The sequence below is a fragment of the Saccopteryx bilineata genome, chromosome 2 (assembly GCF_036850765.1).
Source record: "Saccopteryx bilineata isolate mSacBil1 chromosome 2, mSacBil1_pri_phased_curated, whole genome shotgun sequence".
NCBI classification, from domain to species: Eukaryota; Metazoa; Chordata; class Mammalia; order Chiroptera; family Emballonuridae; genus Saccopteryx; species Saccopteryx bilineata.
In genome coordinates, this window is record NC_089491.1 from 256,716,590 (window position 1) to 256,732,599 (window position 16,010).

The 16,010-nt window shown below is 55.2% G+C and overlaps 1 protein-coding gene across 3 annotated transcripts in view; it reads right to left on the minus strand.

The window, feature by feature from the left end:
• The window catches only part of OSBP2 (oxysterol binding protein 2), a 135,052-nt gene that overhangs the window by 20,825 nt on the left and 98,217 nt on the right, over positions 1–16,010 (minus strand). For all 3 annotated transcript variants that reach the window (XM_066260143.1, XM_066260144.1, XM_066260145.1), the window contains one exon: positions 9,586–9,842. In XM_066260143.1, the coding sequence (XP_066116240.1) occupies positions 9,586–9,842 (257 nt within the window). The remainder of the gene's footprint in view (positions 1–9,585; positions 9,843–16,010) is intronic.

Consider the following 16,010-nt stretch of genomic DNA (forward strand, 5'->3'; position numbering starts at 1 on the left):
AAAGAGCCACAAACAGCAGTAGAAAATAATAGACAAAGGTCATGGTAAATAATTTCCATGACCTCCTGTCAGAGAGTGCAGTACCTCCTCTGGGATTCCTAGCAACAAAAGTGAAGCGGGAAAGACGATTATACTGTTAGATAAAACAAGGGTCTCAACATCTGGGCAGTTTTAAATGTTCTCAGTAAATGTTATTCTGCCTAAATATTAAAACTAGCACAGTATTTTGCAGGTGCAGCTGTAAACAGGATGAACTTGACAGAATTCAGCCTGGAAATTTAGGGAAGAAGAAATCAACATGTAATTGACCAAATACTGTACAATAAGCAGTACGTAGGCCTCCCCTCTGGAAGACAGAAGATTGGACGTGAATCCTATATCCTTTACTTGCTGCAAGTAATAAAACTACCTTGCGACAACCACATCTCATCCTTGAATAAAGCACCTCAAGCAGCAAACTCCTGGAGATCAGTAATGCCACAGAGATGCATTAGGTTCTCTACCTCCTACCCTCAATGTTCACGAGCTTTAAATACTTTAGAAATGACCATTTTCTCTTCCAAGGGAACTTGTGTTTGCTGTATTCCCAGCTGACAGCCTCTCACAGAACTGCCCCTAAATCCTCTCCAGCCATATCTCCTAGAGCCCCATCCACCCCCACACCCTCAAGTATGGCCCAGGCTTACTGTCTTCCTCCCCTTTGGCTCAGTCACAAACACCCCTGCTTATTCTGATGCACCTGCCGTGGGTCAGGGCTGCCCGGGGCATTCTCACAAGTGCTGAGGTAGCTGTTTTCACAGTGTGACAGAAGAGGGAATGGGGGCTCAGGGAGACCAAGTGACTTAGCCAGGGCCACAAAGCACTATGTGTAGCACCGAAGTGCAATTCCCCATGGATCCCACCGGCACATCTCCCAGGGCATGGGGCCAGTGCTGTCACATGTGGCTGGGATGGGTACACGAAGATCACCTGGTTGCTTGAGGAGGGGGGCAGGGCTGAGGCTGCTGTACCACAGTATCTAGGAGCTCATGTGGCTGGCCCAGGGCCTTTGCCACTGCCACGGGGGGGGGTCATTTGTGGCAGATGGAGAGCCTGACTGTCCCCTCCACCCCAATGTACCTACCTGGTGGGTTTCCTCTGGCGCTGCCACTCTTGTCCAGGCCCCATTCTAGCCACACAGCAGAGAGAGGAATGCTGAGCTGGGCTGTGTACTACTGTTTGCTCACTAAGCTGGATTAGGCCTGGGGCCCAGCAGGGGGGCTGACAGTGGGTGGCTCCCAGGGAGGCCTGGCTGATCCAGGCTCTGAACCCACAGTCACACTTCCCCTGAGCTTCTCCCACACTCTCAGAGAGCTCCTGCCTAGCTCTGAGCGGAAGCAGAGCCTAGGGCACTTGGAAGCCCCCTACCCACCACTATACTTGCTCCTAAATCATGCAAGGGACAGGGATCAGGCAGAATAAGGAGCCAGTATCTGGGCTCCTCATTGTCACTGCCTCACTGCCCACTCTGGGCAGGCCTGTGACCTTCTGGGCCTTGGCGTCCTCATGGGACTCCATAGGAGTCCCCGATTCTATGACCTGTCAGGCTGGGAACAGGGGTCCAGGCTTCTGGCCCTGCCCCTTCCTCCCACCCCCAAGGCTATTGAGAGGGTCCTCCAGGTGAAGAGGTGCAGGCAGTGCACTCTGCCTCTGCGGGAGAAGGGGAGCCTGCTGAGCCACCCAAGCCGAGTGAGGACCAACAACCCCAGGACAGAAAGTGGCCCCCACACTGGGCAGGCCCTGCTCAGCAACAGCCTGGGGCCAGCAGGCCCTGCCTGCCCACTGGGGACTCCCCTCCCAGAAGCCTGGCCTGGTAAAGGGGGCTGTGAGAACTGCCCACCCAGAGGAAACTGTGTCCACAGGAAGCTGCTGCTGGTCACCCTGACGGTGTCCCCATGGCACAAGAGCAGTTTCCCTGAACTGGAAGCCTTTGCTCAGCTGTGCCCAGGAGGCAGGAGGACAAACTCTAATCGCTTTTGCAGTTCCTAATCCTAATCCCAACACTGACCTTGCTGCTCCCCAAACATGGGCAGGCGAGCAGGGCTAGGGGTCAGCTGGCCTAGGTCCCCTGCCCATCCTGTGCGTGGTCTGGGGAAGCCCCTTAAACACTCAGGATGGTTTGCAGAGCGAGGACCCCTCCAGTGGCTGCTTGGAAACCATCAGTCACTCTCCTGCACTGTCCGTGCCCTCTTAGAGGCATGAAAAAGGAGCTAGAGAGTGGCTGGACATGGTGGTGGACAGCCCTGGGACTCACAGAGGAGGTGGGAGACAGGGTGCCCTGAGCGGACAGGACCAGCTCAGCAACTGGCTCTATCTCCAGCCATCAGTACAGCAAGTTCCAGTTACCCTGGATGCAGGGAGGATGGGAGAAAAGGCTGTGTTTCCACCTGTAGCCAGCCAGGACCTGCCAAGGTGTCCAACCAACACATGTCTGGTTTGCAGTGACTCTCAGGCTTTGGGGATCCCAGGTGGGTGCGTGGCTGGACTCTACTTTCTCCGTTGCTGGGCTGAGGTTGCCCACCCACCATCCACCCTACCACACTGATCCTCAGGTGGCCAGCACTACTGTGGACCCGCCCACCCCTCACTGGCCAGTGGTCCTAAAGGTGAAAGATTTAAGGAAATTATGCAGAGTCTCCCTGAGCCTCTCTCTCTCCGTGGCCAGAAACTTACATCAGAGGTCACATTGGGGTCAACAGGGTCTCTCCTTCCCCTCCCACTGAGGAACAGCACCTGGCCTCAGCACATACTCCTCAATGCAGGAGGGGCGGCATGCTGATCAGGCCAGGACTGCTGGCTCGGAGGCTGCCACACTAGAAGTACAGCCATCTCAACCCCCCAAAACCAGCAGTGGGGACCCCTGAAGCTGTGATGAGAGTGCTGGGCTCAGATGGGCTGATCCTCTGGCTCAGGACCAGGCAAGCCGCCATAATGCTTATCTGCCACCTTTGAGGCCCCTTGAGGCTGAGCAGCTCCCACGGCTGAGCTGGACATCTACCTGTGTCCACTCCTTACATGGCATTCAGAATAGGCTGCCTGGCACACACAGGGGCCAGCCAGCCCTTCCCCAACACTGAGGGGACAGTCACAGCTTCTCCTTGATGTGACTCACAGTATCAGGGAGGCAGCTTTTCATTTTGAATCAAACTTTAAAATAGCCCTTTCCACGTTCAAAATAGCCTACTTCTTGCACACAGGAACCAGCACCATCTGGCTGCTAGTTTGCCAACTGACTTTAGACAGTTCTAGAATCTATTTTTATTCTTCTCCCCAGGACCCAAATAAGCAAGTTGTCAGCAGCATACCAGTGGTCAGCTGGGCCGGAACCTGCCCACAAGCCCGGAGGAACGAGGTAGGGCCACTCTGGGGCCCTCACCCCTGCTCCGCTTGTGCAGGGAGCCCCACGTGATTTCCAAATGGGGCTCAGAGAAGCCTCGGGGTGTTTCTAGCAGTAAACGGCTCCTTCTGATCTGGGTCTTTATTTCTCTGGTGTCCCACATCTGAGGCCTTGGCTCTAAATTACTGCCTCTGCATCTGCAAACTTGTTGCACCTGTCCCCAACCTGTCCCCACCTGCCCGTGTCCCACTCTGGCCTCCGCACCTCCCCATGCCTCTGGCACCCCCACTACCCTTGCTCTGCAGCTCCCTTCCACTGGAGTGGCAGCCAGCTCCCTCCCAGCCTGGCTGTGCTGGCACTGCTCCTGCACAGGCTTTCCTGAGTCCCTGCTCTAGGCCCAGCCCCCCTGTCCAGCCCAACCGGCACTGAAATGTGGCCCTCACGGGCCTTCCTTGGTAAACCAAGGGACCTAGAGTACAGTGTCTGTTCCAACTGGGCCCTTTGAGGTGGGCCTGGTGGGCACTCTCCCTCTGTTGGCCACCACCCTTGCTGCTTTCGGTCCCCACTGGGCAGCTCAACTGTCTTTGGTCTCTAGTGGGGTTTGCCCACCAAACAGCTCTGCTCACCGGTTAGCTGTACACAACCGGTTCCTGGGAAAGGCCCTCCTGCATCCTGCCTGAATGCGCTGGACCAGCCAGTGCGCCCACATACAGCGTGTGAGGGCTGGGCGGGGTCAGACAGCACGCCCCGCCCCCCTCTTCCAGCCACCAGACCCATATGTTGCAGTCCCTTCCTGGTGACCCTGTTCTCTCACCCCCCACAGCAACTCCGCTGACCCTTCCCTCAACACACAGCAGTGGACACCGCTTCTCCAGCTCCTCTCTCCCAGGCCAAGCTACCACGTACCCTTAGGTGACAGCAGGGGCCTCCTAAAGGGGCTCCAATTATGGGCCCTGCCTCACAATAGCCTGCTTCCCAATCAGGGATGAGCTCTTGCTAAAATGTGCATTGGACCATTTTTCTTGGCTGCAGGAGCCTCCCCAGAGTGGAAGTGAAAGTGCTCTCAGTGACCACACGTAAGTCTCCTGTGCCCCAGCTCCTGATTCCCCAGGTCTCCCTCTAACAGCCACCCCAGCCTGCCTGGTTCAGGCTCTTCTCCCCACCTTCCTCCAGGTCCCCCTCTCTTCTCTCCAGCCAGTCTGTGTCCATGAACTCTTGCTCCACCCCACAAGCCTGCTCTGTTCCTCTGAAGGTCTTTGTGCCTCTGACATACCCTATCATCTCCATGGTGACAGCATCCCAGGCTCTCCTCACTGTGTGCCCAAGGCCTAGACCAGGGCCTGCTGGACCATGGTAAGCCTCCCATGCCTCAGGGTCCCCCAGCAACCACATGCTGCCCTGTCACAAAGTGCTTGGTGTGGGTGGGCTGACCTGAACTCACGGCTCCTAAGGGCCATAGGGATCACGTGGTTAGAGGGACCGAGTCCTGGGCCCTGCACGTGTCACCAACTCTGAGGAGCCTCTCCCAGCGCCACTGCAGGGCCGTGTCAGGAGCAGTCTGCCTTGCTCAGCCCCACCTCCAGGGCCCAGAGGAGCTCCTGGGGGGAAACAAGCCTACAGGCTGCCAGCCCAGCAGGGGGCCCAGCACTGCACAGGGTGACAGCCACCACCACCTGCCACACAGCCCCCGGCGCCTTCTAAGTGCAGGTATGGCCACCTCCCCCAGGCTGGGCACAGAGGAGATGTGGGGGAGAGGGCTAGGGAGGTCCCAAGGGCTCAGGGGCAGGAGAGTGGAAGTGAAAGTCACAGAAGCAGCACTTCCCTGGCCAGGCTCGGCCATCTGGGCCTGTAGACAGAACCTTCCACAGGTCAGGAAGGGGACCCTGGCACGGGCTTGGGGGTACACCCACATCACCCCAAGAAGGCTTGCCTCAAGAACGACCATGCAGTACCATGGGTTCTTTTGCTCAGGGCAGAGGCCATGAAGCCAGAACTCAAGGGCAACCTTTGGAGAGCCCAGGCCACCCAGCAGAGCCCCCATATGCTGGGTCTGGTGACAGGTGATATGACCCCGGTCCATTTACACAGACCCTGTGACCAGCACTGGGTATGACCCAGGTGCCAATGGCTGTGACCCCAAGTGCTCATGCAATAGCTTGGCCTGTGACCCCCAGCCAAAATGACCACTCTAGGCCTCAGGGTGGCACTTGAATGATACAAATGACAAGGACAAGAAAGCTGTAATGACACCAACCTCATGTGGCTGTTGCGAGGAGCAAACAGAGTCATGGGAAGGAAGGGGGGCAGGCTGCTGTCACACCACCAAGGCCTGTCCTTCCATGCAGGTCGCACTGCTTCCCCATAGAGCATGTGATGGTGATACGTGTCAATTCAATCATGCTTCGCCTGACCAGGCGGTGGCGCAGTGGATAGAGCATTGGACTGGGATGCAGAGGACCTAGGTTCGAGACCCCAAGGTCGCCAGCTTGAGTGCGGGCTCATCTGGTTTGAGCAAAGCTCACCAGCTTGAACCCAAGGTCACTGGCTTGAGCAAGGGGTTACTCAGTCTGCTGTAGCCCCATGGTCAAGGCACATGAGAAAGCAATCAATGAACAACTAAGGTGTTGCAACAAAAAACTAATGATTGATGCTTCTCATCTCTCTCTGTTCCTCTCTGACTCTCTCTCTGTCTCTGTAAAAACAAAACAAAACAAATAAACAAACAAAAAAACCTATTCAATCACGCTTCACCTCAAGCCATGTGACTGAGCCAATGCTACATCAGCCATGTCCTGGTTCCCAGGACAGCGACACATCTGTCATGGGTGTACTACGGTTCAGGCTCAGTCTAGGAACCAAAACCATTTCCAGAACTTCCTCCTAAATGACAGGTTAATTCACAGTTACCCAAACAGTAATCCAACCAGGGAACTGCTGGGCTGCCTTTGATCAGACTCAAAATCACCCGCTAGGGAATTCTGCCAGACACTAAGCAATTCATTTACCGCTCCTGTGTTCTTTCACAACCCGCTCGCACACTCTCTCACTTGTTCCCTGAGGCATGGTGCCAGGAATGGAAGCTCCAGGCTGCTGAGACTGCAAGTGAGACTGTCCTGTTCTTGCAGGGGGCAAGGAGGACCCGCCAAGATGCTGCAGTACACACAGTGACGGCTCCGAGAGGCCACAGTTAATACCTTCCTTCCCCGCAGGGGAGGAATCCTCCTTACCCTTCCAGGCCCAGCTCTGTGGCACTATTTCTGCCCCCGGTAGGCTGTGCCCTGGCTAACAGGACACACAGCTCGCACCCCAGCTGTGTCATTCTCCTGCTGGGCTGTGGTTAGCTCAGGCTGCAGACCTGAGCCCACCTCCTAACCCCTCTAGAAAGCTGGCCTTCAAAGGTGGATATGAGCTGTTGCCCTTGCATAGCTACACCTTGAAAAGGCCACCCCGCTGAACTCACATGTGATGGAGTGTCACTATGAGACTCCTCTGAACTGTGAGCTCCAGGGACAGGGCCAAGTCCCCGCCTGGCATGGGCCTGGGGCAGCTGCTCGAGTCTGGGTTCAATTCCCATCAGGCAGAACCCTCCTAACTGTATGAGCCATGTGGTCATGGCTCTGCTGTGTGAGGAGAAGGGACGGTTGCCCTGAGCTCACTTCTTTGCTGCTGACCTGCTCAGAGGCCACCCCCAGAGGTCCCATCCAAGGCCACCAGCTGTCACACTCCAAGTCCTGCCAACTGAAACCACAGAGGAAGGAGAAGACCAGGGCTCAGTACAACATTCTCGTGAAAAATGAAATCATGATTTAATTTCATAAAAGCACTGTTCCTATTTCTCAGCGACTAGGCTGGGTCACTTCTCTGCAAGGCAGGGTGGCCGGGGTGGTGGCTCTGCAGCCTGGGGCCATGTGCAGAACCTGTGCTTTCTCACTGTTCAGGTGACAAGATGGAACTGGAATGGCTCTACAAACAGTAATGTAGCAGCAAATATGAGATGTGGATTACTTAGATGTTTTTCTTGAGAGAGGAGACCTGCTATAAAATATCACATACTGGACACTCCCACTGGGCCACGGCTATGGACACAGAGAAGACCTGAGCATGACCTCAGGGGGCAGAAAGCCTGGTGAGAGGACAGGTGTAAAAATAACAGGCTAAACGCCACATAGTGGGTTCAGCATAGCACAGCAGTGCCCCTGGGTTCCAGGGATTTCTAGCCAAGGGGACCGGCTTCCTGACAGAGCTCAGAGAGCCTCCAGGCCACGGTGACGATCAGGTGGTGTTTCTGAAGGATGAAAAGGGAACCTCCAGGTATCTGAAGGGTGAGGAAAGAGTGTCCTAGAAGACACAGCACGGGCAAAGGCATGAAGGGATGAAACACTTCAATATTCCTGATCCAGAAACCTCCTGGGTGCATATTGTTCCCAAAAATACCTACAGAGGGCGCCACCATCCTCTGCTCCAGATGAGATCGCCACACAAGGAGCAGTGGCCCTGCAGCGGCCTCATTGCTAACCCTTCTCTGCTGGGAGCCAGGGATCTAAAGGCTTATGAATAGACAGCCCTTCCTAAATCTGAAGGAGGTTTAAAAATCGTCCCTCTTTTCTCTGAAGGCTGAACAGCCCGATTCCTGGCCGTCTCAGGAAGAAGTGAAGATGAAGCAGCCAGGCTCTCCCGTGTGGGAAGGGTGCTGTTTGCCCAGGGCCCTGTGAAGGATGCGTGTCCCTGAAGGCTCTGGCTGGCCAACAGTCTCTCCTTTTCTGTTCTACTTGCATGACCCAGGCTCAGTTAGAGCCCATGAGGTGCAGAACCCATAGTCATTCACCATTCACAGGAGGCGGGGACCCAGAGCCTGGTGGGGATAGATATTCTCCAAGCGCAGGTATGGGGGCTGCTGGAAGCTTCCCCACAGTTGGGGGCTGGGGGCGTTCAAATGGTCAGGCGGGGCAGGGGTGGAGGGGTGTGGTTGCTGCCAATCAGACAGTGGGAAAAGCAGCTCTCTCTCCTTATAATGAGACCAGGAAGGATCTAGGATCTGACTGGTGCCTTCTAGGGACAAATGTGGGTGGCTTTCCCATCCTGCATTCCCAGCTTCCCCGAAGGGGCCCTGGTGGGGCTGCAGCCTAAAGGTAAAAGGCATACCAGGGACTCAGGTCCCTGCAAGTGGAGGTTCCTCACGGTGGGTTTCAGGCCACCCCTCTGTATGCAGACCTCAAAGGGGGGAGGGGCCTCTGCATCCCTTGGGGTTCTCACCCTCATCAGCTCCTCTGGAGAGTGTGGGGGCCACACAGACCTGGGCTTGCATCCAGGCTCAGCCCCTTACTGACTGGGTGACTCTGGGCAGCTTGGGTGATTCCTCTGAGTCTGTTTCTACTCCGGCACTAATAATAGCTAATGATACTACGAGGTTGAAGGGAAGACAAAGTGGTCCTGGGTGTAAATGCGCTCTCTCTGGGCCTAGGGTGGCAAGTGGAAGCCATATTGTTGCCTTAGTTACAGATCCCCGGTCCTACTCCCTGTTTGTGTCAGGGGTGGAGGTCAAGGCCTGGCCAGGGGTGAGGACACTTTGCCTCAGTGGTGTCTGACAGTTGTGCAAACTGCTGCCCTCCCAGTACTGACCTAATTCCTTCCAGGTGAGTAGCAGCTGTCAGGGCGGGTGCCCAGGAGAAATGCTGGCCGCTGCACTCACCGGGGCTACCAGCATAGCCCATCAGGACCAGCACCTAACTTCTGAGCACCTGTGCCCCAGTGGAGGTGAAGGGGGAGAGGTGCCCACGGCAGCAGGTGGGAAGAGTCCAGCCCAGAGCGCCGCTCTCCGGTCACCCGTCTGACTCTCCTGATGCCTGAAAACAGGTGTCCTCATCAACCCCAGGGTCTGTGCCTCCCATCAAACAATTCATTATGCACTTAGATGGCAAGCTGTTTTTATGGCTTCACAAACACAGATGAGCCTCTGATGTCTGATAAAACACTCTGCTCGAGACACCAGCTGAGAAGCTCATTATCTGGGAAAAACCAAAACCGTTTACAAACGGTTGTAAACAAAGTGGCTTAAATCTTGGCAGGTAGGGAACAGTGCCAGGGAAGCTGTGGTCAGCATGGCTTCTGGGATGGATGGGGAAACATCATGACATCATTAAATGCTTCATATATGTGCAAGGAAAGCAGGGCCCTGCACCCCTAGAGTCCGGGGGCTGTGAGGTACTTACGTTGATCATAGCATTTGACGTGATGCGGAAGAGGGTGGCCCGCTCGTTCACCGCCTTCAGCTTCTCGCTGCTGTCGTAGGGGATCCTGAGGCTGTCCAGCTCGTTCAGGGAGCGCTGGAGCGCGGCGCCATGCTTGGCGATGAGGTCATTGTACGTGCTGAGGTCATCTAACTTTAACGAGAGGTTCTTGATGGTGCTATGGAGTTCGCTCTTGTCAGCTGGGGAGGCAGTCTCGTCGTCGTCGTCCCCAGAGTCATCTGTGGAGAGGAACAGGGCCGCCATAGTCATTACTGACGGCATGAGAGGCCTGCCCGGCCGGGGCCCAGGAAGAAAGAGTAGGTAGCACCACTGAGAAAGGAGAAAGCCCTAGACGGTGCCAGTTCCCGCTTCCGGACACTGGATCATTTCTGGGGTGAGCTGTGCACCAGCCTTTCCCCCTGACCCCCCTGAGACCAGTGGGAGGGTATGGAAGGCGGACCAGCTTGAATGACAGGACCTGGGCTATGTTTTGGGGAGAGAGGCCTACAGGGACTCCTCAGCAGCAATGTGCAGGGTGAGTTGTGCCATGGAAGGTGGAGACTGCTGTGTGGGAGCAGCTCTCATCCAGGGCCAGAGACCCCGAGTAAAGACCAGCTCCCTTCCCCGCACTGCAGGCCAGGCCCAAACCGACCCACACTTCCTCGCCAGCCTCACTTAGCTCTCTTTGCTTTATGCCTATCCCCAGCCACACCTACTGCCCGTTACCTGCAAACACGTGCACGCTCAGAGTGCTGTACATAGGGCCTTTCCCTCTGTGCCCCCTCCCCCCTCTGCCTGGAACCTCCTTGTTTCACCTCCGTTGGACTTGTTATTAAGCAGTCCACTTTAGTAAAGCAGCTCTTAAGGTCCAAGTTCCAGTTCAGCTACCGGGGACACCTTCCTCACATCCTCAAGAGGTATCACCTCTACCAATGCCATCATGTTTTCAAACCCTGCCTGAAGACCCCAGGCCAAAGTCCTGGCTCTGATCCGCCCAGCGGTCCTGCTGCAGGTCATCCCCCACCTTCCCTGCAGGACCAAGGCCAGTCTCATGCATCGAATGCCTTCTGTTTATACACACTGTCTGTGGTTTCTCACTGGCCTTGTCAATATAGGGACTGTGCCATCCTCATAGGAAAGATGAGGTCACTAAGGCTCAAAGAAGTGAAGTCATGCCCCCTGCCACCCAGCTAGTCTGCTGCCTTCAGAGCCACCTTCTTCACACCAGGCTGCTGGGGGCGTGGCCAGCCAGCCAGTGGCTGCTCACTCTCCTCCCCTTCCCACCTCCTCTCACCTCTTGCACAGCTGCCTGGGTGCCCTCAGTGTGCCCCTTCCTGGGAGGCTGGGGTACCTTAGATCCTGGCCCATGGCCAGCCAAGCAGTCAGAGTGGGGGCCTTTGGGGGGTTCAGTGGGCAGCTGGTCGGTCTGGGCCCTGCTGCTGCTTTAATGACGAGCATGGAACAGCCAAGAGGCTCCACAGGCCTGTGGGTGCCAGAGCTGGTGACTGTTGAGGGGTTTCTGAAATGCCTTGTTTCAGAAATAATCAGGAAGGAACTTTTATTTTAGATGAAATAAATTTGTAACCCAAGATACAAAAAAAATTTAAGTACATATTGTGAGAGAACAGATTTCTTCCCACGGTGGGCAGGATGTGTGGGAGTGGCCACAGCTGAGTTGCTGCTATGAGCATGCCCTGAGCTGGTGGCAGTGCCAGGCCAGCCAACTGAGGGGATGCTGGGGGTTAGCATCCACTGCACGCCGTCCCTGCCGGCCATAAGGAGCCTTGCATCCAGGCCGGGCAGGAGCCTCTCCCCCAGGCCAGCCCAACCACAGCCCCGAAATGACCCAGTGTTTAGAAACCACATGTGTGGAGCCAGGCTCTGGGCAACTGGCTTGAGCAATGTGAATGCCGAGTCCCCAAGTGTTAGTTTGGGGTCAGGGGTTCTTGCAAGAAGCAAACCCACACTGGCAAGACAGGTAAAACTCAGTATTAGAGATGCAAATAAAACTACTTAATGTGACCTTCCTCAAACTGGAATAAAGAATGGATGGCATTAAATTAGCTTATGCTTTCTGGAGGATAACCCAGCAGATTCCCATCAAGAACCATGAGAAGAGCTCCTCAGCTTCCTCTGCCCACTTTCCCTCTGGCAGGGACTCCAATGGCAGGAGATTTAGTGCAAAGGAAGGAAAACACTCCTGTGTATGGAAGTTGTTAAGGCCTGCAGTTTGCCAGCTTATGGCCTTTGGGTTTCTGGAGCTTTTATCATTCACTCCCCACTGGGAATAAAATTCAAGGACTGTGAGCATCTGAGAGGAACAAAGAACAATCCACACTGCAACAACACGGCAGATACGGATCCTCCCCAGAGGTAAAATCCTGCAGAAAGTTTGCAACTATGTTAATACAAGAATAGCAGCAACTGAATCTAGGGCTGAGACAAAGCCACACTCCCAGGCACAATGGAGCTCTTCTCCCCCAAAGCCCACGTGCAGGCTAGGATTTAGCACACTGAGCAGTGCTCAGGGAGGGGGCTGCCAGGCTGCCCCAGGGCGGGGCGGCATAAAAAATGAGGCAGTCAGAGAGAACAGGCTTGCGCACCCAGTGCCCAGTTCACCAGAGCTCTGCTGCTGTGTGTGGCCTCCTTCCTTCTCTGAGCTTCAGGGCCCTCACGTGCACAGCAGGAGCACACCACCCACCTCACAGGTCTGGGAAGGACCCAGGTGCCAGGCAGCCCCCATGAGGTGGGATTAACAGCAGCAGCAGAAGTAGCCGCAGCCACACTGAGGGATTTCTGTGCACCTGGCCTGGGAAACCAGCTCTAATGCAGGAAGAGGCACACCCTGGTTTTCACCCACTGGCTGAACTCAATGCCTCGTTAGAAGATGCTGGTCCTTTAAAGACATGATGGAGGCAGGAAGCCTACCTGAGCACCAGGCGGGTGAAATGTTTCATTGACTGGGACCCAGGTGCAGGAGGGGGCCTGGCCCCAGCCACATTTCAGTGGAGACTGGGAAGGAGCCAGCAGGTCCTTCTCAGGTGGCACCTGTGCGTAAGGGAGGGAGGCAGGAGTGGGGGCTGGGAAAGCAGCTGAGTGCTGAGGAGTGGAGGGAGCCCTGCCGGGGCGGTGAGAGGCGGCTCAGAGCCCTGGCACCCCCAGTCTCTCCTGCCCACCCTCAGGGCTGTTGGGGAGAACATCAGAAACCGTTCCTCGGCCTCTCCTGGGTCCTGGGGCAGACCATCCCGATGCCCAGCCCACCTTCCTGGGAGGTGAGTAAGCAGGGTCACCACTCCATGTTCCTGCCCCCAGAGCCTCCCCCCCAGGTGGTGGGCGGCTGACACCGAGAGCCTGCTATCTGGGTGCTGTGGGGTGCTCGGGTCTGAGGGGGCAGACTGCTTTCCCTCCAGCAAAGGGCCAGGGCTCCTGGAAGGCAGGAGCAAAGGGGACGCCAGTCACCTTTGCTGGGAGCATGAGCCAGGAACTGGTCAGAGGAATCGGAAATGCACACAGCATCTGACTTCTGCCTGGTGAGGACTTTTCCACCCACAGCCTGAGCATCTCCCCCTCTCCAGGACACACACTGCCCAGCCAGCCCGGCAGACCCCTCACCACCCGCCTTCACTGAGGTCCCTGCAGGCAGGTGCTCCACCTCACTTGTTTTGGGCCCTGGCCAGCCCTGCACCCAGCTGGTGCGCCCTGGACATGCTGTGTAAATCACATCCAGACCCACTCTGGGCCTCAGCGGCCAGAGGAGGCGCTCTGGAGGAGGCGGCTTCCCACCGGTCGGTGACGGAGCACGGGCAGGACGGCAGCGCAGCAGCAGCTGAGGCTTATGCGAGATGCAGGCACTTTTTAAAGCACTGGACTAATAACTAATTGAATCCTTGCACCCTTAGCATCCCCACTTTACAGGCGAGGAAACTGGGGTTTAAAGCAGGATGGGCCCTCAGTGAGGGAGTGGTGGAGCCGGGCCCCTCCCTCCATGCCAGCTGTTTGTCTGTAGGGCAGGCCACACTGAGGGGATCTCTGCGCATCTGACCTGGGAAATAAGCTGTAGGCCGGGAGAGGCACACCTGGTTTTCCTAAGACTGTGCAGTGACTTCCCACCAGGGAGTGACCCGACACAACGACTTCTCTTTCCCATGGGATTTATGGGAGTATCTCATCTGGCCCTCTCTCCACTGGCCTGTGTTGTCTCAAACCCCACTGCCACCAAAACTGTCAGCCTCGGCAGGAAAAGGGGAGAATGTTTGCACTGGAGGGGCCTGCAGACACCAACCCCCGTGCCCTCATCTTAGCAGGAGGACTGAGCCTTAGAGCAGGGGCACCTGGGCTGAGACCGCTGGGCAATCAGAGAAGAGCAAAGTCAGGGTGGCAGTCCACATTGCCACACAGCTGATCTTCAAGGACACAGCCCTGAGAGGGCAGTGACTCCAAGGAACTGTGATGGAGGAAGGACTGGAGATCTGAGGGGCAGGCAGGGGCCTCTGCGTTCCCATGCTCCGGCATTGCTGGCCTCTCCTCTGCAAAGTCCCAGCCATTTCCCCACTGTGCCTCCCAGCAGGGCTGCCAGTGCCATCTTCCTCAGGGCCACTGGCCTCCAAGCCAGGCCCCAAGCTCGAGATAAGGTGCAGGTGACCCTTGGGATGCTGGGACCACATGGGGCAAATGAATATTTATTAGAATATTCTCAGACACAACTATTTCTAGAAAAGCAACAATTCCTAAAATACCTATCCATTTTCACCAGCTATATGCAAGAATGAAGTTGTCTTTTCATTAGAAGAGAACAAATCCATAAAACTCAGGTTACCAACATGTCACAAGGCACCAGTCACAAGAGGGCTCTGTCCATCCTGGCTGGGCTAGCAGTGTGGCAGTGACTTCTCACGTATGGTAAGCTTCCCAATTATATTGAGTTTCCAACCCTTAGTGGGTATACTAGGTTGGTTACTGTTCCCCCAAATTCTGTCCCTCCTGGAGCTTTGAATATGACCTTATTTGTAAGGGCTGATGAAATGTAATTAGTTAAGATGAGGTGATACTGGAATAGGGTGGGTCCTTAATCCAATATGACTGATGTCCTTACAAGAGAAGAAAAGACACAGAAACATGTGCTGGCACAGATGGAGACTGGAGTGATACATCGACAGGCCAAAGAATGCCAAAGATGGCCAGCAATGCCAATAGCTGAGAAAGGTTTGGAACAGATCCTCTCTGGGTCTTCAGAGAGCATGGCCCTGCTGACACCTTGCTTTCAAACTACTGACCTCCAGAACTGTGAGAGAATAAACTTTTGTGGTTTTAAGCCACTGGTAATTTGTTATGGCAGCCACAGGAAACTGTGTCTAAAACAACACACTTATTATCTGACAGTTGTGGAAGTCAGAAGTCCTCAAATCAAGTTGTTGGCAGGGTTTTGTTCCTTCCGGTTCTTTGCCTTTTCTAGCTTATAGAGGCTGCCTGTACTCCTTGGCTTGTGGCCCCTTCCTCCAACCTCAAAGCCAGCAGAGTAGCATCTTACAATCCCTCTCTGACTCTGACCTGCCTCCCTCCCTCTTATAAGGACCCTTGTGATTATATGAGACCCACCCAGATAATCCAGAATAATGTCCCCATCTCAAGCTCTTTAATCACATCTTTATGGTCCCTTTACCATATAAGATAACTTATTCACAGGTTTTGGGAATAAGGACATGGACATCATTGGGGAGCCCTTATTGAGTGACCACACTGAGCTGAACACCAGGCTGTTTCTCACTCTGTCATTGATCATTACACTTGATTACATTCTGTGATCAAATTCAGGCAGCTTAATAAATGTCCTGAAATCTAAACAGAAGTCACCAAACCTGCTGTAATTAAATGTATAAAATACTAACACTGCAGATTGGAAATGGCTGGTTTTTGCCAAGTGTGCAGCACCCACACTGTTCTCACCTGCAACCGACACCTGCCGTGTTTGTGTCTCCTCAGAGGCCCTGCAGCGGGGGTCTCTCCGCACAGCCAGGCTCAGGGCTCAGGGCAGCTGGTCAGTTGATGTGACCAGTACTGGGCTTAGGGGAGCAGCCATCTTCCAATGAGAGGGGAGGAGGAAAGAAATCAAGGGACAGCGCAGAAGTGAGAAAGCACCAGGACTGTGGGGTCTCCACCTGTGTCACTGGATGGGCTGAACAGCCAAGAAGCTGAATGATGAGATGCTGGCAGGCACTGTGCCGGCCTTGTTGGGCATGGGGTACGGGGTCTCTGCCTTCTTGGCACCCAGATGTGGATGGGCCATCTAAATGTCCTTCCCTGCTCAGGACCCCAATGGGGCTCCTGTGCTTCTCCCCTTACCCCCTACAGGCCTGTCCTTCTGTCAGGACCCATCTTAGCACGGCCTCCCCCCCAAAACTTGTCCAACC